The 25,569-nt window shown below is 37.0% G+C and overlaps 1 protein-coding gene across 4 annotated transcripts in view; it reads right to left on the reverse strand.

Moving 5' to 3' along the window:
- Positions 1-14,097: 14,097 nt before the first annotated feature.
- LOC131055374 (AUGMIN subunit 1) overlaps positions 14,098-25,569 on the reverse strand; it is a 34,398-nt gene continuing 22,926 nt past the window's right edge. For all 4 annotated transcript variants that reach the window (XM_057989828.2, XM_057989830.2, XM_057989829.2 and 1 more), the window contains 6 exons: positions 15,856-16,083; positions 15,638-15,770; positions 15,278-15,412; positions 15,064-15,187; positions 14,805-14,942; positions 14,098-14,594 (listed from right to left, as the gene is read on the reverse strand). In XM_057989828.2, the coding sequence (XP_057845811.1) occupies positions 14,484-14,594; positions 14,805-14,942; positions 15,064-15,187; positions 15,278-15,412; positions 15,638-15,770; positions 15,856-16,083 (869 nt within the window). In that variant the 3' untranslated portion in view covers positions 14,098-14,483. The remainder of the gene's footprint in view (positions 14,595-14,804; positions 14,943-15,063; positions 15,188-15,277; positions 15,413-15,637; positions 15,771-15,855; positions 16,084-25,569) is intronic.

The raw sequence follows: 25,569 nt of genomic DNA on the forward strand, positions 1-25,569 counted from the left end.
TATTCACTTTTTGTATTCACATAGGGCCAACTTTAATATTTCAATTTTAATCATGTTTCAACCCAAAACTCCAAACTTAAAGGCTCGTAAAGTTTCGTGTTGTGCTCCACAACTCTCGGTTGGGTCCCCAACCCACACTGCAAGCCTGCAGAACCCTAATATTAGGCCAACCTCCACTATAGTCTAATACGCCTAAGGAAGGGACATTACACAAAAGGAAAATTTGGCTCAATAATAGGCAAAATAACTATAATTAAAGAAAACATTGAATAATTTAATGCCTAAGAAGACATGGATAACAAATAAAATACAATAAGAAATCAAGAAGGCTACATAGAAGGCATATAGGGAGATTTGTGAGGAAGAAGCAAAATATGAAGAATTTCCATCTTCCCCCTCCACAAATATAAATCTATCCATAAGACAACCAACCCTTTCTTCTCCTATGCAACTTGTTGGTATGTGGCGACTGATCGTGCAAGTAGTGTACAATTGTTGGGTGGAGGGATCAGCTCGAAGGGCCGGCGTAATAGGGAGCCCTCCCCACAAAATTTTCTCGTACACGTACGAGAATATTAGTATGAGTACAAGAATACGAGTATGAGGAAAATATTACGAGAATATTCTTTTAGGGTTAGGGTTAATTTTAGTTGACTTTGTATGTTGCCTTCAAAATTGCATGTTATAAGCGATTGGAATGAAAAGGCATTGTAATGGTGTTTTATTGGATAATAAAAAAAGATTGGACAACTGTGTTCTGTGGATGTAGCCCATCTTGGATGAACCATGTTAAATCTATGTATTATTTGTGCAGTGTATTATAATTCATCTTTGTTAATTTGTATCTGCATATAACTGTTAATTTGTGTTTACTCCGGATCTACCAAAACCCTAACAATTGGTATCAGAGCCGTGTATTTTTGTAAATTGGCAGGGACTTTCAAATTTGAGTGGGAGCAATGGAAGAAACCAAATTCAAGGTCGAGAAGTTCAAAAACCAAGAATATCAGTTATGGAAAATGTAGATGGAGGATTACTTGTATCAAAAGGATTTGCGGCGGCCATTGAAAGGAAAGACAAAGAAACCTTCCATGATGTCAAATGAAGACTGGGAGATTCTGGACAGAAAGGTACCGGGGACCATCTGGTTATGCCTTGCACCGTTTGTAGCATTCAATATATAAAAAGCAACAACAACTAAAGCCCTGATGCAAGCACTGGCTAAATTGTATGAGAAACCCTTGACTTCAAATAAGGTATTTCTAATGAAGCATTAATTTAATATGAAAATGAGTGAAGATGGATCTATAGTAGTTAATTTAAATGAATTTAATATAGTTACCAGCCAATTGACTTCTGTAAAAGTTAACTTTGATGAATAGGTTAGGGCTTTATTAATTTTATGTTCTTTTCCAGAAAGCTAGAATAACTTGGCTATTGGTTGTAAGTAACTCTATCTCTGGTACAAACACTTTAAAATTTGATGATGTTGTTGGTGTTATCCTAAGCGAGGAAATGCGATGGAAAATCACAGGTGAGACTTCAACATCATTGGGTACTATTTTGAATGTAGAGAACATGGGAAGATCAAAGGTGTAGCGTCGTAAATTGTATGCACTTGCTAGGGTGGTACAATTTCACACCTAGTTTAGCACCCGCCTTGGTGCATTTTACATTTTGCATTGCATTTCTCCTTTAGCACTTAATTAATCAAATTAATTAGGTCTAAGGTCCTATTTCACCATTCTCCACATCATAAAGTTGGGCCCTTTCGTTAAAGAGTGCCCTTTTCATTTTATTCCTCCAATACATCATTCAATCAAAAACCCTAATTAAGTCCTATTTTGAACTTGGGGGCTTGATTTCGAGGGTCAAAACATCTCGGAATCACCTATAACTTCGGGATTCTCTCTAAAATCATCATATCCGACGGCCCTGAAAATTTGGTGAAAAGTTGTCGGGACCGTGGCGCCCGGAGTGCACATGGTCCCGGACATTTTTCCCGAAATTTTAGGAGCACAATCCAATCATAAAATAAAGCTTAACCCCAATAAATTGGCGGGAGATTCAATCTCTAGGTCGGCCAAAAGACAAAATTACGACCTAGGGTTTCATACATAAGAGCTCTCTTTCTTCATTTGAAAGGATCCGATTTTTGTTGGGAGGAACCTCATATGCAGCGAAAGAGCAGATCTTTGAAGACTTCAACAACATTCAACATCCCTCTATCAAGCATTTATCAATTCCATTCATCCATTTAGGGCTTGGGAGACATTGAAGAACAATAGGAGATTACCGACTGAAGATTGGCTTGTACCCCTCCCTTGGGGGTTGGGTATGATTTCATGTTGTTTTCATGTCTTTGCATAAGCTTCAATATATCATTTATTCATGCTTTAGATCACTTTGCATCTTGATTTAGAGCATTTACATTATCATTTACAAGCAATTAGGGTTTACTTTCTAGGTTGCTCTAGTTGCTTACTTGCATTTTAGGATCTTGCACACACACAAGGTCTGCACACACAATACATTTACAAATACAACTTGGCTATTCGTGGAGGTGGAAATCACCGAAGCGGGGGTTTGACTAAGGCAAAACCCTATATAGCCGCCCACCATACCCTTTTCAGATACAAGTGCAGGTTTCAGGACTCGGACGACGCCGCAGGTTGCAGATCCGGGAAAAGCAAGTCGAGACAGCACTCCACACCAAATTGCAGAGCAAAAGACCAGGACAGGGGCGTGGGGCGCCCTGGTCCCTGGGACAAAGGCGCTGGGCGCCCTGGTCCTCCTGACAGACAGCATTTCCGACAGTTTTCCAGAGTGCAAAACAGTAGTTTCAAGTGCAGTTTCCGGGACAGAATCAGGACAGTGGCGCCTGCGCCCCCGTCCCGAACATTTTCAATCAAATTTTGACTTCGGGTACGCATCTGCATTCTTATTTTTATAGATGTTCATTGTTTAATCTCAATTCTGCAATCTTGTTATTAGTTCATACATGCATTTTGGGATTAGGACTTGAACTCGCATCATTTTATCTTTCAATTTCAACAAAGGAATAGAAATCCTAATAGGTAGCCCGTGGCTCTCTCTTTCTCAAAAAAAAGTAGCCAATTGTGTGATACCTCTAGGCTCTTTCGTATTCCGTAATGTGTGTCAAAAGGTAGGATTAGGGCATGTTAACCTAGTCTCGCTTTTTCCCCTACACAAAAGGTAAGAGGAAAAACTCGTGGACGTGAGAAGTCATGAGGGAAGTCAAAAAAAGGATGCTTTCAATCTAGAGGAAGAAAGGATTGCTGGTATTGCGAAAAACTAGGACATTTAAAAAAACATTGTTGGTCCTGGAAAAAGAAACAAAGTAGAAAAAAATGGAAATGACAATAAGGAAGCTAATGTTGCAAGTCTTTACAAGATGCCTTGATTCTGTGTCCAGATAATGTTAACGATTCTTGGGTAATAAATTCAAAAGCTTCATTTCATGCCACACCCCATAGAAAATATTTTTTAGATTATGTTCAAGGTGATTTTGGACAGGTATATTTGGGTGATGATGAGCCCTATCAGATTGTAGGAGAAGGCAAGATAAAAATCAAGTTGTAGAATGGAAATGATTGGTTATTGCAAGAGGTAAGGCATGTTCGTAATTTAAGAAGAAATTTAATTTCTGTAGGACAACTAGGCAGTGAAAGCTACATAGTTACCTTTATAGACAATGTTTAGAAGGTTACTAAAGGTGCATTTGTAGTAGCTAAAGGTGCAAAGGTAGGCACATTGTATTTGTGTACTGGTAATACTTATTCTACCTTAGTTGCTACAGAAATAGTTGTTGTAGGGACAATTACAATAAATGTTGCAAGGACAGATACAAAATTGTGGCACCATAGACTTGGACACGAGTGAGAAAGGGATGAAAATCCTTCACTTTAAAAATTTGTTCTCAAAACTGAAGCAAATTGATTTAGAGTTCTGTGAAAACTATGTTTATGGTAAACAAAAAAGAGTTTGATTTCTCAAGGTTGGGAAAGAGAAGAAGAATGAGAAATTAGAGCTTGTGCATTCAAATGTATGGGGACCAGCTTAGGTATCATCTCTTGGCGGTTCTTGTTATTATGCTATTTTTATAGATGATGCAACCACAAAAACATGGGTGTATTTCTTAAAACAAAAATTAGATGTTTTTGAAACTTTTAAGAAATGGAAAGCTTTGGTTGATAATGAGACAGGAAAAAGGTTGAAGTATCTCAGATCTAATAATGGAGGCGAGTATTGTTAATGCATGATAGCTTCGGTAAGATAAATGATTGAATGAGAGATAAATGAAGTCTCTCATTCAATCATTTATCATATCGATAACTATGATAAAAAACCATCAAACAATTAATTCATCCTTGATAGCCATTCTACATTTGCATATAATCAACCTATTGATAATCATACTATGTATTTTGTTCATGTTCATCGATCTAATAAATCTTGTATTTAGATGTATATCTATTAACATAAATAATGATGACACCGATTAATATATATCGGATTGCATATAACATATCGGGTTGCATATCGGGTGGCAATATAAAGGTCACCGATAGTTATCGGTGTGTTAGTCTACATTGATAGTTATCGGTTGTCAAGGATAACACACCGATAACTATTGGCTGTTAGCGTTGGGCAATCACCGATAAACTTCGGTTATAATTCTACTCCACACCGATTGGCATTTACGGTAAAACATGCATTTGTTAGTATAAACAAAAAGGAACGATCAAGTAATGTCTTGATCGGTCATGACCGATCAAGGCATTGCTTGACCGTGCCCCATTTGTTATATACTTATAGTGAGTGGCATTCGTGAGATAGGACATAGAAAATATTAAATGCTCCTCTCATCTACCACAAGCAAGAAGATAGTTAGATATATACAATAAGGCAATAATAAATACAACAAAAATAGATAATAGAATATAACTTGCATATTGAATGTAAATTGAACATCATTTACATGGTATCAGAGCTATAGTTAAATCGAACCTGAAGCTATTCAATTTTACGTAAAATTCAAATCAAGTATATATTCAACATCACAATCCTATCAATGGCTAGCGCTATCAGATTTGAAGACAGACTTGCAGGAGGTGACAACTTCTCCGCATGGAAATTTAGAATTCAAATGACACTAAAAGATAACAAAGTTGAATCATTTGTAAAGACTGAATCTAAAGAACCTGAGACTGAAACTCATCAAGCAATTTGGAGAGAAGGAAATGATAAGGCTATCAAAATAATAGTTGATGGGGTAAGGAATAATATTATGCCCATTATAAAGAAACGTGAATCAGCCTTCAACATGTTCAAAGCACTTGAAGACGCTTTTGAGATATCCAATGCCAGTAGAACCTTGGCTTTAAAAAGAGAGATAAATCATATAACCATGATAAAAGGAGAATCAATCAATGCCTACTTCATGCGGATATCTACATTAAAGGATAAACTAGAAACCCTTGGATATGAGATCCAAAGCAAAGAATTAATCCTCATTGTTGTAGATGGGTTGCCTAGTATCTGGGAAACGTTCGTCCAAGGCATCAGTGCAAGGGATAACTTTCCAAAATTTGATAGACTAAAGGCTGACTATCTCCAAGAGGAATCAAGGCAAAATAAGAAAGGAATCAAACAAAAGAATATAGATGAAGATCTTCAAGTTCTAACTACGAACTCAGACAGAAAGGGCAAGAAGAAGCAATTCAGGAAGAGAAAAGGCCGTCATAGCAAGAACTCTTTCAAAAAGGACCTCTCTCAAATTCAGTGTTACAGATGTGACAAATTTGGGCACTATGTTGCCAAATGTCCAAAAAGAGATAAACAAGCCACATTTTCCAAATCAGGAAAATTGAAAAGGGAAGAGGACTCCGAGAAGTATGTACTTTATTCAACACTCACACATCAAACATCAAACAAAGTGAACTCCTGGGTGATCGATAATGGCTCATCCAGACACATCACAGGATTCAAAGAAGTACTAAACTTCATGAGAGATGAAAATGATGAAGAGCTAACCATCAGAGATGACTCCACACACCCTATCAAAGGAGTTGGAAACTGCACCATCAAACTAAAGTCAGGTGTATCATTACAACTTAGAGGAGTGCTATATGTTCCAGGCATTAAGAGGAATCTTGTCTCAATATCAGCACTGGAGGACAATGGATACAGAGTGAACTTCATGGACAACAAAGTGTTGGCTTGGCCAAAGAACTCATCTATCAAGAAAGCTAATACAATTGGTCAAAGACAAGGCTACCTATATGAGCTATGCACAGAGCCCAACTTAGCCCTAATTCATGAAACTACATATGCCAATGAAATCTGACATAGAAGACTAGGCCACCTAAATTTTAGAGCTTTATCATCAATGGGAGACCTCGTCACAGGTCTACCTAAGCTAAAGCAATATCATTCAGGGGCATGCACAGGATGTGCCCTAGGTAAAAATACTAAGGGCGTTTTTCAGAGTAGTACTAGGAAAACAAGTAAAATTTTAGAGTTAGTTCATTCTGATGTATGTGGACCTATGTCTGTAAATTCCTTGGGGGGGGTTTTGTATTATGTAATATTTGTTGATGACTACTCTAGGAAAACCTGGATCTACTTTCTGAAATTTAAAGAATCAGAAGAGATCCTTAATAGGTTTAAAGAATTCAAATCATTAACAGAGAACTACTCAGGAAACAAAGTAAAACCCTAAGAACTGATAATGGGGGGGAACACACATCAAAATTATTTAAAGAGTTTTGTAAAAATTCAGGGATTAAGAGGGAGTTAACAATATCGTACAACCCTCAACAAAATGGGATAGCAGAAAGGAAAAATAGGACAATCGTTGAAGCTGCCAAAGCTATGATTCTTGATCAGAATCTAAATATCAATCTTTGGGTAGAAACAACTAGCACTACAGTATACATTCAAAACAGATGTCCACACTCTCATCTTGAAGACAAGACTCCTGAGGAAGTCTTTACTAAATCAAAACCAGATATAAGCCACCTTAGGATTTTTGGATGCCCAGTGTATATTCATGTACCTAAGGAGAAAAGATTAAAATTAGAGCCCTCTATAAAAAGGGGAATCTTTGTAGGATACAGTGAAACCTCCAAAGCCTATAGGATATATATACCCGGTCAAAAGAATATTGAACTAAGTAGGGATGTGATCTTTGAAGAAAACTTAGCCTTCAAAAGAGCCCAAAGCTCTCTAGATCCTGAAGTCCATATTCCCAACCCCAACTTAGATAGAGATCCTACTCCTGAGCTTCAGAGGGAGAATCCTGAGGAAACTATGAGTGAAACTCTAAGTCGGCCTAGAGAAAACCTCAAGAAAATACCACTATGGGCCACCAAAACTGTAGAAGAAGCTTAGAAGTTTGCTCCTCCCTTAGGAACCTTTAGAGAAAGCAAAAGGCCTAATAAATTCACTAGCTATGTTGCCCTTATGAATGACCTCTCTAAAGCTGAACCAAACAATGTATCAGATGCAACATCAAGTATGGAAGGATGCCATGTCTGAAGAGTATCAATCCATTATGAAAAATGATGTTTGGGAGATTGTTCCTAGGCCAACCAAGAAATCTGTGGTTTCATCTAAATGGTTGTTCAAAATCAAACATGTTGCAGATGGCAGTATTGAAAAACACGAGGCCAGATTTGTAGCCAGAGTCTTCTCACAAAGGGAGGGAATAGATTATGAAGAAACCTTTGCACCTGTTGCCAGGTATACATCAGTAAGAGTTGTATTAGCCATTGCAGCAGCAAAGGGATGGAAGGTACTCCAAATGGATGTTAAGACATCTTTTCGAAATGGTGAGATCTCAGAAGAAGTCTACCTAGAGCAACCTGAAGGTTTTGAAATTCATGACACAGAGTCTCATGTGTGTAGACTCAAGAAAGCTCTCTATGGGCTCAAACAGGCTCCCAGGGCCTAGTATGAAAGAATAGACACCTATCTCTCAGGACTAGGCTTCTCCAAAAATGATGCAGACCCTAATCTCTACTACAAAATAAATAAAGGTGATATGTTAATATTGATTTTATATGTTGATGACTTATTAATCACAGGAAATGATCAACTTATAAAACAATGCAAGAATGATCTATCCAAAGAATTTGATATGAAGGACTTAGGACTCCTTCATTACTTCCTAGGATTAGAAGTATGGCAGAATTCTGACGACATTATACTAGACCAAGGAAAGTACACCTTGGATATTTTGAAGAGATTCGGAATGCTAAATTGTAGACCCATGACCTCTCCTATGGAAACCAACTTACATAAACTTAAAGAAGCAGTAGCAGAGTCACAACCCACTGATTCTACTCAATACAGACAAATGATTGGGTCCCTGATGTACCTGGTAAATACAAGACCAAATATCTGTTATGCAGTTAATTCTCTAAGTCAGTTTATGTGTGAACTGAAGGAGATACACCTAGTTGCAGTGAAGCACTTTATGAGGTACCTACAAGGTACTCTAAACCTTGGTCTCAAATACAAGAAGGTTGAGATAGACCTACATGGATTTACAGATTCAGATTGGGCTGGAAGTGTAATAGACAGGAAAAACACTTCAGGGTGTTGCTTTAGTCTAGGTTCAACTATGATATCTTGGATCAGCAGGAAGCAGTCTTTTGTAGCTCAAAGTTCCACCGAGGCAGAATACATTGCAGCTTCTATGGTTGCTCGAGAGGCAGTATGGCTTAGGAAGTTGCTTGTGGGATTGTTTGGAGAACCTATGAAACCACTATTACACACTGTGACAATCAGAGTTGCATAAAACTTTCAGTAAACCTAGTGTTTCATGACAGATCCAAGCATAGTGAGATTTCATACCACTATGTGTGAGATATGGTAGATAGGAATGCAATCCAACTGGAATATGTTTGTACTGGAGATCAAACTGCAAACATTCTGACCAAACCTTTTTCCAAAGTGAAAGTTGATCACTTTAGAAAAGGCTTAGGTATGACAGAAAGGTAATTTGCTTTGTAATCTATATTTGCATACCTATAAGATGTTTAATGTGTAAACCTCTTTGTCATGTTAGGACAATTTTGGATTCTATCCCCTAGGTTCACATCTAAGAGGTGACGATCTCTCAAGATAGTGAACACTTGTATGGGGACATTATAAGGTGACGATCTTATAATGTCCAAACCAGTTATCATGTTGGATCTCTGGTATGTCATGGATGTGCCTTGATTGTGTTGTGATAAAACATTTGTATAAAGTGTTAGTGCACTTATCACAACTAGGATAAGGTGAGAAATTAATCTTTCTCATATGATTATCCTTAAGTATTGCGTGTGTAGGGAATATTGATATCACATGCTTAGGTGATATCATGTCAATCACAAGATTGATGTGATGAACTTTAGTATCACGTGTTTAGGTGATACTTCATACCAAATGATTAGGTGGTATGATTTCCCATGAATGACTAAAATGATTAGTATCAATTGAATTGTGATGCTTGAATATATTGTCTACATTCATCTTACCTAGCTAAGAGGGAGTGTTATTGCATGATATCTTCGGTAAGATAAATGATTGATTGAGAGATAAATGAAGTCTCTCATTGAATCATTTATCATATCGATAACTATGATAAAAACCATCAAGCAATTAATTCATCCTTGATAGCCATTCTACATTTGCATATAAACAACCTATTGATAATCATACTATGTATTTTTCTCATGTTCATCGACCTAATAAATCTTGTATTTAGATGTATATCGATTAACATAAATAATGATGACACCGATTAATATATATCAGATTGCATATATTATATCAGGTTGCATATAACATATCGGGTTGCATATAATATATCGAGATGCATATCGGGTGGCAATATAAAGGTCATCGATAGTTATCGGTGTGTTAGTCTACACCGATAGTTATCGGTTGTCAAGGCTAACACATCGATAACTATCGGTTGTTAGCGTTGGGTAATCACCGATAAACTTCGGTTATAATCCTACTCCACACCGATTGGCATTTACAGTAAAACATGCATTTGTTAGTATAAACAAAAAGGCACGATCAAGTAATGTCTTGATCGGTCATGACCGATCAAGGCATTGCTTGATCGTGCCCCATTTGTTATATACATAGTGAGTGGCATTCATGAGATAGGACATAGAAAATATTAAATGCTCCTCTCATCTGCCACAAGCAAGAAGATAGTTAGATATATACAATAAGGCAATAATAAATACAACAAAAATAGATAATAGAATATAACTTGCATATTGAATGTAAATTGAACATCATTTACAAGTATTGCAGCAAATCATTTGAAGATTTTTGTTCTTTCAATGGAATTTGAAGGCAGAAGACAGTTCCAAGAACCCCACAAGAAAATGGTGTGTGTAAGAGAATGAATATAGCCATTATGAAGCGTGCAAGGAGCATGAGATTGCATGTTGGACTACCCCTACATTTCTGGGCAAATGTTGTACATACTGTTTTTTATTTGATAAACATAGGACCTTCAAATCCTTTGGATGGTGGCATTCCAAAGGAGGCATGGACTGGTAAAAATGTAAATTATTCTTTTACAAAAACCTTTGGTTGTGAAGCTTTTGTCCATGTTGATAAAGAAAAATAGAACCAAGCTCGATGCTAAATCTAAAAAATGTACCTTCGTTGGATATGGAATGGATGGCTTTGGTTATAGGTTATGGGATTTTGAAAATCAAAAAATAATTAGAAGTAGAGATGTTATATTCAATTAGAAGGTCATATATAAAGAACAAATGCAGGAAAAGAAGCATGAACAAGTCAAAAAGGAATATATGGTGCTGGATGAGATTACTGAAAATAAAATGCCATTGGTACCTAATGCTCAACAACAACAAAATATCCCACAATCTCTTGCAAGTGTTAAGACTTTCTACAAGGTTAAGTAGACCTCCTGAAAGATTTTCTCTTTCTTTGTATTTTATTTTATCCTTTTGGTGAACCAGAAGGATATGAAGAAGCAATGTAAGTGGATGCCAAACAACAATGGGAGCTAGGCATGAAAGAGGAAATGGATTCCTTGATGAAGAATCAAACTTGGGACTTAGTCACATTACCTACAGGAAAAAGAGTCTTGCCAAATAAATGGGTTTATAGGCTAAAGGAGGAGGATAGAGGATAGAAAAGATACAAGGCTAGACTTGTGGTAAAAGGTTTTGCACAAAAAAGGGTATAGATTTTCATGAAATATTTTCTCCAGTTGTAAAAATGACTTCAATTAGAACTATTCTAAGTCTTGTGGTTGCAGAAGACTTGCATCTTAAACAACTAGATGTTAAAACTATTTTTCTCCATGGGGATTTGGAGGAGGAAATCTACATGCAACAACCATAATTATTTTATTGGTCAAAATTCAAAGGACGTGTCCATTTTATTGTAAACTTATCATTGGTCAAGCATTAAATGCTATGTAATGGGTGTAACAAACCCTATTTAGGGTTTCTATCTTTCGATCTTGGCCATTGATTGTAAATCAATCTGAGTCACTCATTGTAAAGAGCTATCTATATAAGGCTCAAATTTCTCATTTGTAAAGGTTAATAGAAAGTTAATAGTTAGGTGATCAAGAGTAGCAGATAGCAATTAGAAGTAGAGTAGAAGGTAGAAATTGCTGCCAAGCTTGTAAATAAATATCTATTTCATTGAAGATATGGTGGAATGTGTTGTTTCTTCTACATAATTACATGGTTTCTTGTTGGATCTTCATGTTAGATGGTGATGATTAGATGAATGAATGCTATTATGGATGATTGATGGTGAAATTATTATGTTCATACTACTAATATTTCATTGATTGTGGAATATCTTGCATGATTGATTGAACTCTTTATAAGCTTAACTTCAATTACTACTTGTTCATTGATATGCATCGTCTTGATGGTGTCTATGTCTGTGGTAGTGATTTGAACATCATATGCATACCTTAGAAGATCGCACTAAACTTCGTGGAGTTGTTGCTTTGCATGGAAAAGAAAAGTCTAATTGAGTTTCATCGCTCTTACATTCCTAGGATTAGATTAACTTTCTCAACCCTTTATCCTTTTGCTATTTTTTTTTAAGTCAAGTAAATTCCTACGTTCCAACAACATTCAAACATTAAGCATTCAAGTTCAATGCAAGTCCCCCTTGCGATTCCAACAATATCACATCATACACACTGAGTCTATCCAAGAGCAAGTCAAGACTTGACATTCGGAAGCTTGGAGTCATCCCATTTGATCACACAGTTTAGCACTTGGAAGGATTTTGTTCAAGAGAGAATAGAATACTTAGTATTTTCTTTTGTGTTGCATAGTGCATAAAAAACACATCAACAACTCCCCCATTTGCACCATTCTTGCTACTAGCTCTTATTTCCCTTAAACAAAGAATCACACTAGTTCATAATGAAATACTCTCTCTCATTCTCAAAACTCCTAACCTGCTATTCTCTACCACTACCACACTTACCTCACACATTACTTAATGCAAGCACATAGCAAATAGATCAAAACACAAATAAATAGTTTCTAACATTGTTATTGAACAAAAGTTTATGCATGCATTCTTGTTGCCCCAACAAAAGGCTACCTCCCACTCATAAATGATAGACATGATAAAAAAATTCCCTAAAGTCAATCAAGGCTCTTATGATACTGTATCTATCTTTTGGACATTTATAACATAATAGGTCAATAGTACATATGGGTGCTCTCATATAATCTGATAGGATGAAATTATAGATATAGATAGGTCCTCAATTGAGAACAATGGAGGGAGCCCATGAACTCATATTGTTTTGCTAAGAACAAATGAATTTCAACATCTTGAGGAGCACTTCTTTGTGAATGCAAATGATGCAGCAAGTTAAGAAAGCTTGATCTCATGGAAAACTCCATTATTAGGTGCATTGAGTCATAATAGTCTTGGATGGATGGCGTCTCGAGAAGTCTCAATACTTCACCCCTATGAATATCACCTCGATGCAATGTGGGTGAAGTGGACCATGCATGCTCAAGTATAGGTTCTTGTGAACCACTACTCATGAAATATGGGTCAATGAGAATGCCTCAAAAAATTATAGAGGCAAATCCTAATAAAACATCATATAATTCGACACACTACAAAAAATCACTTTCTTAATTAATGTCTAAAACTTGTGTCTAAAGTGGGTGGAGTCAATTATACATTGTTTAGGAGCTTGCTAAGTTAATATAGTTCTACTTTGGTCAAGCCTCTATTATTGATTCAACAATTTGGTGAAAAGAATTTAAGACAAGAAGCAAACATGCAGTGATGCCTAAAATGTTGATATAATAGAATGTTAAAATTTTGTTGCTCTATGATGTGCTCAAATGACAATGCTATGATGCTTGGATGGATGTTTGTTGATGTGTAAAAGTGAATTAGGTTTTGTCCACGAATACAACACCCTAGCATTCAAATTAACAAATTTTGTGTTCAATTTGACATATGATGACTAATTGGAGGGAGTTGGACAAGGAATCAAATTTTAAATTTGAATTTGCAAGTTCTAGGGTCAATTTTGTGCTCATAGATTTGACTTGAGTAAGGAACTGATGAACTGAATTTGGAAGTTCTAGGGTCAATTTTGTGCTCATAGATTTGACTTTGAGTAAGGAATTTATGAACTGAGAATTAGCTTCGTTCCTTGGGAGTATGTGCACATGGAATCAAGTGGAATCAATTTACTTGTCAACTTTTGTGCTGAAATGTGCCACTTGTGCACTAGTCACTAAATAAAGGATAAACTTGTCAAAGTGAGCCCAAAACAAATGGGAAAAGTGCAGTGTATTCAATTTTGACCATGACAATTATATATAGTGTAAAGGATAAATGATCTCTTGGTTTATAGGTTCATTGACCATTTCGTCTAAGGGGTTGGTAAAAATCATCAAGTTCCTGAAACAATGAAAACTTTGGTTGTAATGAAATAACTAAGACTACAGAAATGTGGAAAGCTTCCGCTTCACATGCAAGCATTTAAATGAAGCCTAAGCAGGTCTATTACAGAAGATCTAGAGAAAGACATGGCCAAAAAATATCATGAAAAAATATGGAAGATACTCACTTTACTTACAGGATAGGGTAGGGAAGTTTTACAAAGTGAGCTGCTAAGAATCACTTCAACCTTAAATCGTGCCTTACAATTCTGATTGACAGTTTGTCTACAGTTTGTAGCACATTATTGAAAAAAGAATCATACAAAATTTTTGCTGACACAACAATCAGCGACAAGGTGCCAAGGGAAGTCTCTTTTAACTAAGGATGATAAGGCTAAATGCAGTATCCCATCATTCACTTAAGGTGTTCACAAATTTTTTGCTGACACAACAATCAGCCAGACAAGGTGCCAAGGGAAGTCCCTTTTAACTAAGGATGGTAATGCTAAATGCAGTATCCCATCATTCACTTAAGGTGTTCAATGCTTTCTGTACTGCATCTTCAAGAGATCTCTCTGCAGCTTCACACTCATACCTCTTTTCCTCAATGGCTAATTCAGCAAGATATTTATCCTGACAAAAGATAGCAAAGTCAGATACTATTTTGAACTTCCTTTTCTAACAAAAGGGGTTCAAGCAATATAAAACGAGGCAAGATATTATTATGAAGTGAAAAAGAATAAAAGAAAACAAGGTTAGAGATTGTAACATATTTCCTTTGCTGATTAATTTTTTTGAAAAAAAAGACAACATGTATAGTAAGCCATTTAAGAGAAACCATACAGGTGGTAGGTTTTGGTAAGTCTGCAGAATATTTAATATGGGTTCGGTTTTACTCTCCAGCTCTTTCTGGTTTTCAATCATTTGAATCAGTGCACCGTGATTTATCTCAGGAGTGTAACCCACTTTGTTCAATGCTGTCTGATAAAACATGTGAAACAGCAAATTCCTTTATAATCAAATGCCAATTTAACAGAGGAAAATGATAGGAATTAATTAACACACCAAGTGGAACAATTTTGAATACTGTATTAGAGCACACCTTAATGTTGGCAAGCTGTATCACATACTGATTTTGTTTTGAAGCCATAATCTTCAGGTTGTGTTGTCTCTGCTGAATTATGCCCTCACGATGACTTGCTTCTTCTTCAAGTTCAGTCACAGTTCTGTTGTGGCAACTCAGGTTTTATTTGAAAATTTGGATAACAAATGACATTTCACAAAATAACAAAATATACTGCAAGTGCATACCGGACCTCTTCAAATGAGTCAAGTGTTTAATAGCCTTACGGATGTTTTCCAAAAGTTCTTTCGATTCCTTATGAGCTTTGTCTCTCTTCTCCTCTGCATCAATCTTCCGTAGTAGAAGATCTCCCATTCCTACAAGAAAACTATGTTTTTGGAACAAAATTTAAACATGTTAAAAAATAGAACCAAAAGAGGAGCAGACAACAAACACCTTATAGTCTCCAATGGTTAGTGCTTAATCCCAACTAGACTTGGTGCCGAGAACTAGTTGAATCAAAATGACATATAGTACGAGAAATTCAATTTACCAATTTTTGCCTTAATCTCTGATTGAGAATTAATTCACCAAAAAATCAAGAAATGCTGACCTGCTCATTTCAGTATCTTTCAGATTCAATGAATTTGCTACAGTCCCTATTACTTTCGTCGAGGCCATTGCATTCTGTGAGAGATCCTCAAATGCTAATCCCACACCATCCAAAATCTCTCTCACTCTTGAAGCTGAAAATAAGATGATTAGTATAAGGCTTAATCAACTTATGAATATTTATGTTCAAGACTAATGCAAATGAATTTACCAGCTTACCTTGACTGTGGTATTCTGCTGCTTTCTCTTGCAGGTCAGTGGTTATCAATTGTGCTGCATGTGTGCGAGCCTGTGAAACCCTGGCTACATTGTTCAAGTGAGCTACAGCACTGGTTGTGTATTTAAATTCTGGAATTTCCTTCCCAGCAGCCTCAAACACAGAATTAAGCCATGCCTGTACCTCAGCAATCTGGGAAGCACTAGACTTATCTTTGATATCATCTGCATCTGCAAATCCACCCAAAAGTTCTATAAATAACTTCTCTACACATTACTCTATTTATCTAATTGATATGCATTGCATCCGCAGCTAGGAATTTTTTAGAGGAACCCAGTTTTGAAAGGCCAAAAGGTATAGATGATATTTTAGGCCATATCCCAAAGGAGACCAGCTTGGCTTTCCAGAACCCTATCTTGAAAAGAACAGGAATTTTCATTTTACCTGATATTTATATTGAATAACTCAGTTTCACCAAGTTACTTCAAATAAATCTCATAAAACATCTCCTCTCCTTAGAATCCTGAAATCTATTTCTAGGGGCTAAAAGCAGACGCCCAAGTATAGGGGACATTTCCAAGAATTAGGAGCTTTATGAACCTTGAAGATGAGTTACAAAATGGATAGAAATGTGTTGTCAGCAAAGTCAGAAACACTTCCTGCCTGAATGGATATTTCATATAGTAATCCCACACTTGTCCTTTTATTTGTGTTTTCTCTTTATACATTTTATATCACTAGCCTAACCTAGTTTCAAATTGCAAGCCTAACTAATTAAAAGTGTACAAGCCCTAAAAAACTTAATAGAAATTTAGAGAACAGAGGCCAATTACTCACACACGAAACTTTAAAATTTGGAAAACTTATAAGCAAGTATAAGATATAAATAGAACAGCAAGAGTAGCCATCGATTTTATAGACTATTCCTATTGGAAAGGCAAAGTGATTAATTTGTGTTGGGTTGACATTAATATTCAGGTTTCCTGCCATTACCTACAGAAGACAACCGAATTTCCATTGTTTCCTAAACATATTATCCCAATTTCCAAATTTCACGTTGAATTTTTCCATCCCCATTTCTCAACCTTTTTGCAATATAGCATCTTTTGGTTCAGTTTCTGAAAAAATAACCCCTTTATATCCCAAGTTAAGTTCAACAGTCCAAAGAAGATTAGAGTTCAATGGTAGGGAGCATATATTACTTTGATTTCAAATTAGAAGTAATGCATCCTCTGGTATTGATTAATATAGACCCCTTTTACAACATTATCGTACTGGGGGTTCAACATTCCCTTCATGTGATTTGACATCTTACCAAACTGGATATCACTCCTTACCACTACAATTACATTTTTGAGTTTTATGACCCTGTCTAACATTCCAACGCATGGTTTCCTTGTAATTGCATGGGTTGTGGCAAAGGCCATTGCTGGAAAGGTAAAAGAGCTTACTGGTGTTGCCAACTTTCATTGGCAGGGTGCATCTCCAAGTGCACAATCACTGTTATAAGTTTATAATACTGAAACAAGACATCAAACAATCTATTTGCAGCATGCATAGCAAAACTCTGAGTTGTGTGACATTGAAACTTAAAAACAGAATTATTTTGAAAGAGTCCTGTTGTAATTGTTCTAGAATTATCTCATATTCTAAATTGCTGATATGCCTTTAAAAGATCCAGTTTGAGAAGCATTTGCAATGTTTGTGCACCACTACTTAAGCCAAAATTATCTAATCCATTGTTTTCCTACCTTTTAGAAGCTATGGTCGATGTTTGCAGAGTAGCATCAGGTTCAGTTTTGCAAGATGCGAGTTTGTGACCATATTGAGCAGCTTAGATGTTGTATTGCATAATGAGATGGGACAAAAGCCTTTGAGCTTGTGAGAATGTACAGGATTCGGTATCAGGGAGAAAAGGTCACATTGATATGCCATCACATTGTGCACTTAGTGAACAACTCATTTGCAGGCCTAAGAAAAGTCATTCAATGGAAAAGCTATCCAGATCAACAATTCTTGCTAATTGGAGCCATAAAAGTTTGAGTTGTCCTAATCCATTCTCATATTATGTTTCACCTGAAGAGTGCAATGAGTTGAAGGAAAGTTGTTCCACAATTGTGTTTTAAGTAGGGACATTTAAAGCTAGGGTGCCTTTGAGACCTTTAGCGAGTGAATGTGATTGGATCTGCAGCATGAAACTGTAGGGTTGTGGAAAATAGTGGTATTTGTTAATTTAGTGATCAGATTTAATTAATTAACAGAAAATTAAATGAAATGAACATTCACATAGCACAGGAAACACCAAAATACCCTGGGAAAACCTCCCTCCTGGAGGAAAAACCCAGCATCCAAGATCCAGACCAACCTTTTAACTCATGAGAAAATTACAAGTATGTTTAGATCAGATTACTTATCTGATCAGTTACCCAGTTACGGCAGCATTTATCTAAGTCAAGTTGCTGGAGTGCAGGCCCTAACTCGCTGAATGCTTTGGTAGAGTTCCAGCATCACAAGTGATTGAATTCGCTGTCCTAGATGTCTGATTGTTGCCCAGCACAATCGATGAAAGGTCTCTACACCTTCGCTGCACTAGAAGACCACTTCGCACAGCACAAAGGCAGATAACAAGTTCACAATAATGAAGTAGCTGGAGCAAATAGTCGCTTGAGAAGAAATTCGCTTGTGATGAGATAATGTGTTAATGTTTAGAATGAATCTTGTTTATATACAAGATTCATCCTAATAACTTAATCATGTTGGCTGCCTTTCATATTTGAATTACATTTAATGATTGCTTTTAGTGCCCAATTTTGGGGCCTTGATTACAAGATACAAAGAGCGCAATACTTATCTTTAGCGCTCTAATTACAAGTTACATTATTTAATTTGGGGCCCAACCCAATACAAGTAATTTTCTCATAGTTACAATATGTATTTAATTTTCTACATATAATCCGATTCTAGCTATCGAATTTCAACACTCCCTCTCAGCTAGGGAGGATTATAACACAATATATCATGGATCTTTTCATTGTATCCATCTTGCATTGCCCACAGAGGATGGATCCACCTTGCATTGCCCGCAGAGGGTGGAGGAGGTCTTTCACCTCAACCTTCTCCCTGAGAAGGATCCAATGTCACCTTGCATTGCCCACAAAGGGTGGAAGATGCAACTCAGTGCATCACTAAGAGTGAGACTCCCTCTCAGCCAGAGCTGTGTTCTCAACAACTCCAAGTCTCTCTCTGAAGTATTCAAACTTCACACGAGCTAGAGGCTTGGTGAGGACATCTGCAATCTGCTCATCAGTGCTGACATATTTCAACTGAATGGCACCTCTCTGTACCATATCACGAACATAGTGATAATGAGTTTCCACGTGTTTTGACCTGTCATGAAACACTGGATTAGCAGACATCTTAATACAACCCTAATTGTCACAGTGAATGACTGTGGGTTCCCAAGGTTGTCCAAACAATCCAACAAGAAGCTTACGAAGCCACACTGCTTCTCTTGACGCAATGTACTCAGCTTCTACGGTACTCAATGCAACTGAAGATTGTTTCCTGCTAGCCCAAAAGATTGCGGCTGAACCCAAACTGAAACAAATTCCTGAAGTGCTCTTCCTATCAGTTACACTTCCTACCCAATCAGAATCAAAGTAACCTTCCAAGGTAATGACAGTGTTGATTGGATACTTCAGCCCGTAGCCTACTGTGCCTTGCAAATATCTCAGGATATGTTTGGCTGCAACAAGATGAACATGCTTCGGTTTGTTCATGAACTGGTTGAGGGCACTCACTACATAACAGATATCTGGTCTAGTGTTAACTAGATACATCAAGTATCCAATCAACTGCCTGTACTCCGATGGATCTGCAAAATCAGAGTTAGCTGCAAATAAACTCAATTTTTTCTAGTTTCCATAGGAGTAGACATAGGTTTACAATCCATCATACCAAATCTTTTCAATATATCAATGGTATATTTTCCTTGACTAAAAATAATTTCATTGGGTCTTTGCCATACTTCTAAACCTAGAAAGTAATGCATTAGACCTAAATCCTTCATTTCAAATTCAATGGCTAATTCTTTCTTACATCTAATGATGAGACTATCTTCACCAGTTAGAAATAAATCATCCACCTATAAGACTAGAATTAGCATTTCACCATCAAATACTTTAAAGTAAAGGTTAGAATCAGCATCGTTCTTACAAAATCCTAAGCTAACCAAATACTTATCAATTCTTTCATACCAAGCTCGAGGAGCTTGCTTGAGGCCGTAAAGAGCTTTCTTTAGCCTGCACACACGAGATTATTTACTATGGATCTCATAACCTTCTGGTTGTTCAATATAGACTTCTTCCTGAATGACACCATTAAGGAAAGCAGTCTTTACATCCATCTAATGTAACTTCTAGCCCTTAGCTGCAGCAAGAGCTATAATAGTTCTAATAGAAGTATATCTAGCAATAGGTGCAAATGTTTCCTCGTAATCTATGCCTTCCTTTTGAGAGAAACCACGAGCTACAAATCTAGCTTTATATTTCTCAATACTTCCATCAGTAGTATGTTTAATTTTAAACAACCATTTAGAGGATACAACAGACTTACCTTTAGGTCTAGGCACAATATCCCAAACATCATTCTTGATGATGGATTGATATTCTTTGTCCATGGCCAACTTCCACACTTGCTGGTTCATGGATTCTTCTACATTTGATGGTTCGGTCTCAATAATGCTGCACATCATTTCAACATAGTTGGAGAGCTTCTGAGGTCTCTTGCTTTCTCTGAATGTTCCTTAGGGAGCAGCAAACTTTTCGGCTTCTTGGATGGTGTTCCTAACCCAAAGTGGTCTCTTCTTACTAACTGCAATGTCTCTGGGTCCATCAGTTGGATCCAGAGGCTCCGAAGGATCATAAGGCTCAATATATTCAGAGGGCTCAATAGACTCCCTCTGAATCTGAGGGTTAGTATCAACATCCATATCCTGATTTCCATTAAGTTCTTTATCATCATCAACCAAGGAACCTTTAGATTTCTTAAGAGCAATATTTTTTTCAAAAGTTATATCTCTACTTACCTCAATGTACCTTTGTCCTGGGATGTAGACTCGGAATGCTTTGGAGGATTCATTGTATCCAACAAGGATGCGCTTCTTCCTGGATGACTCTAGCTTAGTTCTCCTCCTTTGGTATATTAACATAGACAGGGCTTCTGAAGATCCTTAGGTGGCTAATATCAAGTTTGTCTCCAGTGAAGGCTTCTTCAGGAGTCATGTTCTTCAACACACGATGAGGGCATCTATTCTGAATATATACTTGTTGTGACGTATTCACACATCGCCCCATTGCAAATGGGGACCCCTGCTTTTTGCTTTTCTGGGGTTTGTTTTTAGGTCTTTAAGGGTTTTGTCTGTTAGCCTTTGCATTTTGAGTGTCGCCAAGGGGATCACCTAGATAGCAGGTTCTGCTTGAGTTAGGTCAAGTTGGTGAGAGATGAAGTCTGGAATGTCCTAAAATTTGGCTAAGTCTGGAATGTCTTGATCCTGAAATTTAGCTAAGTCTGAAAGTCCTGATCCTGAAATTTGGCCAAGTCTGAAAGGTCCTGATCCTGAAATTTGACTAAGTCTGGAAACTGAAAAACCTCCAAAAATTAGATTTTGCAATATAGCTCCTGGAGGTCTGAAACCACTCTCAAACATCCTGAAAGTATATATGGAATATAACTTACCTTCTATCTTTCTTCTTTCTTATACTTAAATGTTATATTCCATAAAATTATCCTGACAGAGAGTTCAAAAGGTCAAAATTCGCTCCTGACCCTCAAAGTGGGCCCACGGCGAGATTTTGATTTCCTTCATTTTGCAATGGAAAAGGACTAAGTTTTGAGTATGAAAGGGAAATGAATGACTTTCTCCACCCACCTGAAGAAGTTTTGACTTGAAATGATGAAGGACCTTGTTGAAAACAGAAAAATCGCTCCTGACCCTCAGAGAGGGCCCACAGCGAGAAATCTTATAAGGGTCATTGCTAGCCTTATTTGGTCGATTTAAGATGTCAAAAGCATGGTGAAGGATAGAATGAACATAATGAGGTATCTAGACTTGATCAAAGATGATAAAATGAAGGAGTTTTGCCCAAGAAAAGAAAAATCGCTCCTGACCCTCAGAAAGGGTCTAGAGCGATTTTCTTTGTGTGCACATTTTTGGACCTTTCTTGGACATGAATTTTTATTCATAGCAAAGAACAAGATGATATCTTCCGTGGCAAAGTGATTTCGAGACGAAAAGTGAAGCATTTTGGTCCAGGTAGCAAAAATCGCTCCTGACCCTCAGAGAGGGTCCATAGCGAGATTTTCAAATATGCATTATTTTTGCAAGATCAAAGTGATTTTATGATTGGAAGGGATGAAGGAAAGCATGTTCTATCCGTTGAATATAATTTGGAGGATCAACACGATGAAATCAACCTAAAATTAAAAAATCGCTCCTGACCCTTAGAGAAGGCCCACAGCGAAAAATCGCTCCGGACCCTCAGAGAGGGCCCACAGCGAGAAACCTAAAATGGGAAGTTTTCATCCAAGTTTGAGGAAAGCTAAGGTTAGGCATGGGTTAGAAACGATGTTTGAAAAGCCTTGAAGTGAAAAGAAATCGTTGAGAATCAATATTTTGAAGGCAATTACAAAAATCACTACGGACCCTCAGAGAGGGCCCATAGCGATTTTCCAGTTTTCTCTCCTTGGTTTGAAGAATTGAGATAAAATCTTGCTTGGATAGGAGGAGAACGTGATGTGTCATGCCTTGGAGTTGATTTAAAGATTAAAAGATGAAGAAATTTGCCTAGAACCAAAAAATCACTACGGACCCTCACTGAAGGCCCACAGCGAGATTTTCAAAAAATGTATGTTTTCTTCAACATGGTGCTAAGGTAAGGTTTGGACAAGGAGAAAAGACCTCCAAGAGCAAGATGAATCTTATTTTGCATTTAAAACTTGATGATTTTGGTCAAAAAATGAAAAATCACTCCTGACCCTCAGTGAAGGCCCACAGTGAAAAATCGCTACGGACCCTCAGAGAGGGCCCATAGCGATATTGTTGAAAATCCTCGTTTTACCTTACAACAACAAAGCGAATTTGGTTGGAGTGGATTAAGGGAAGGCATTGCCAAATGATGAATGAAGTTTTAATGCAAAATGATGAAGAATCAAGCCTAAATTGCAAAAATCGCTATGGACCCTCAGAGAGGGCCCACAGCGAGAAACTTCAAAATCACACCTTTTCTCCAAAATTGGATTGAGCTAAGTTTGCAATTCAGTGAAAGGACCTAGTTGAAATATCTTGAAGAGATTTTGGAGGTGGAAAAGTGCTAAAATTGAGCAAAAAATGAAAAATCGCTCCTGACCCTCAGTGAAGGTCCAGGGCGAAATCCTCAAGAAGTTTCATCAAGCCTTGTTTTAAAAATTAATTTTCTCCAAATTGCATTAGATCGCCAAAATTGCTAATTTTGAGGCATTTGAAAAAATTAAAATTAAATTGGCATTAAATAAAAGACATTTTGGCATTTAATAAATTAATTTTAAGCCTTAAAAAATCGAACTTCTATCTTGGAGGCATTTAAAATTAATTTTTATTAAATTAAAATTAAGTATAAAGCGCTTAAGGCCTTATTTTCATTTATTTTGTCAAGTCGGCCTTCTTTTGAGGGGGATTTTATTTCATTTTCATTTCTTTTTGTCAAGTCGGCCTTGGAGGGAATCAAGGTGAGCGCTCTATATATGGGTGATGCTTTGTTCAAGTTTAATCATTCATTCATCCTTTCCTAAGTGCGAAATTGGAGAGCTATTGGAGGAGCTAAATCTAGCTAGAGTGGAGCGAATTTCTACTAAGTGTTGAAGATCAAAGAGGGTGGAGTCTATTCTTTTTGAAGCTAGAGGAGGCGCAATTCGTTCAAGGGAAGGCTTTGATCTACATTTTGCCTAGCAAAATTCATCTATTTTTACATCATTTCTTAGAGTTTAATACTCAAGAGGAGGTATGGCAAAATCATCTTGACACCCTTGTTTAAGGTTTGATTTTTGGACATTTGTTTTGGAAAATCTAAGTATTGCATGGTTAATTAGGAAATGATAACTCAAGATTTATCATGAAAGTTTCCTAATTAAAATCTTAAATCTTCCTTTTAAGTCTAGATTTCTACACTTCAAGATATAATGCTTGAGAACTAATTTTGAAATGTTGTGTAGGTATCAAGATGGCGACTCCAAAGGTTGGGGTATCTTCAAGTTGGCAGGCTCTCCTCCAAGAAGATCAAGCAAGGATAAGGGCGACCTCCTCCAGTCTAGCATCGACAAGGACGGCCTTCTTCGGTCAAGCATCATCAGGAATAACTTCTTCCAATCCAGCATTCCAAGGTGAGGTACATCAATCGTCCTGCACATCAAAGACAAGGGAAGTCAGAGCAAGGGTTCGTTGAAGAAGCAAATAGTTCCAGAAGAGTTAATTAAAGCTAGCTTCTCAGCAACATCAAATTGGCATCAACCAAGTGTCGGACGAGGTGGCATCCCAATCATCACTTCTCCAGTCGGTGTGGTCCACCTCAGCATGTCCAGATTCAATGTACCTAACTCATGGGAGGTGGCACAAACTTCTATGTACCTACCCCAGCTATCTATTGGTCGATTTTTCCAGAGAAGACATGTGTCCTAAAGATGTAATTTTATCATTGGTCAAGCATTAAATGTTATGTAATGGTTGTAACAAACCCTAATTAGGGTTTTCATTATTGAATCTTGGCCATTGATCTCAAATTGATCTTAGCCATCGAATTGTATTATGGGCACTATATAAACCCCGGCTCTTCATTTTGTAAAGGCATATAAAGAGAATAATAGGAGTTAGAGAGGAGTTAGTGAATAGAGAATAGTTAGAAGGTGATTAGTCAGTTGATAGAATAGCAATTAGAGTAGAGTAGAGAGAGAAGGCAAAGATTGTTGCCAAGGTGTTGTTGTAAAAGACTTGTAAAACTTCATTGAAGAAATGGTGAAATTTATGGGTCGATTCAACAATTTGCATGGTCTCTATACTTCTCATATTTGATTTCATGTTATTAGATGAGTGGAAGAAATGTGTTTGATTGATGGTGAAATTCGTACATCCATACTACTAGCAGTTTGTTGATTGCAGACTTGCCTTGTGTAGTCAACTGGAATCATTCAGCTTAAGCTTAACTTCAATTGTCGCTTCTTCATTGATATGCATCAGCCTGATGGTATCTATGCCTGTAGTGATGATTTGAACATCATAAAGTTTTCCTTCGAAGATCGCACTAACCTTGTGGAGATGGTCCTGGGATGTCAAAACAAGACTTAGTTAGAATTTCATCAAAGATCATTCATTGCTCCTACATTCTTAGTATTAAGATTAGATCCTCTCCTCACCCTCATCTTTTTTCCTTTTTTCAAATCAAAGCTAGTAAAAATCCTGTGTTCCAGCAATATTCAAAGCAAATCAGAAGTTTAGTCATCAAGTGTAAGTCCCCTTGTGATTCCAGCAAATCACATCATACCACAGAGAGCTTATCCACACATAGAGATCCTACAGAAAAGAACCTTGAAGTCACCCTGATTGATCCTTTTTGCGATATCTTCAGCATTCAGAGGCTTTACTCAAGAGAGGATAAGGTACCTTTAGGTATTTTATTCTTTGTTTGATA

This window comes from Cryptomeria japonica, chromosome 8 (assembly GCF_030272615.1).
Source record: "Cryptomeria japonica chromosome 8, Sugi_1.0, whole genome shotgun sequence".
Lineage (NCBI taxonomy): Eukaryota > Viridiplantae > Streptophyta > Pinopsida > Cupressales > Cupressaceae > Cryptomeria > Cryptomeria japonica.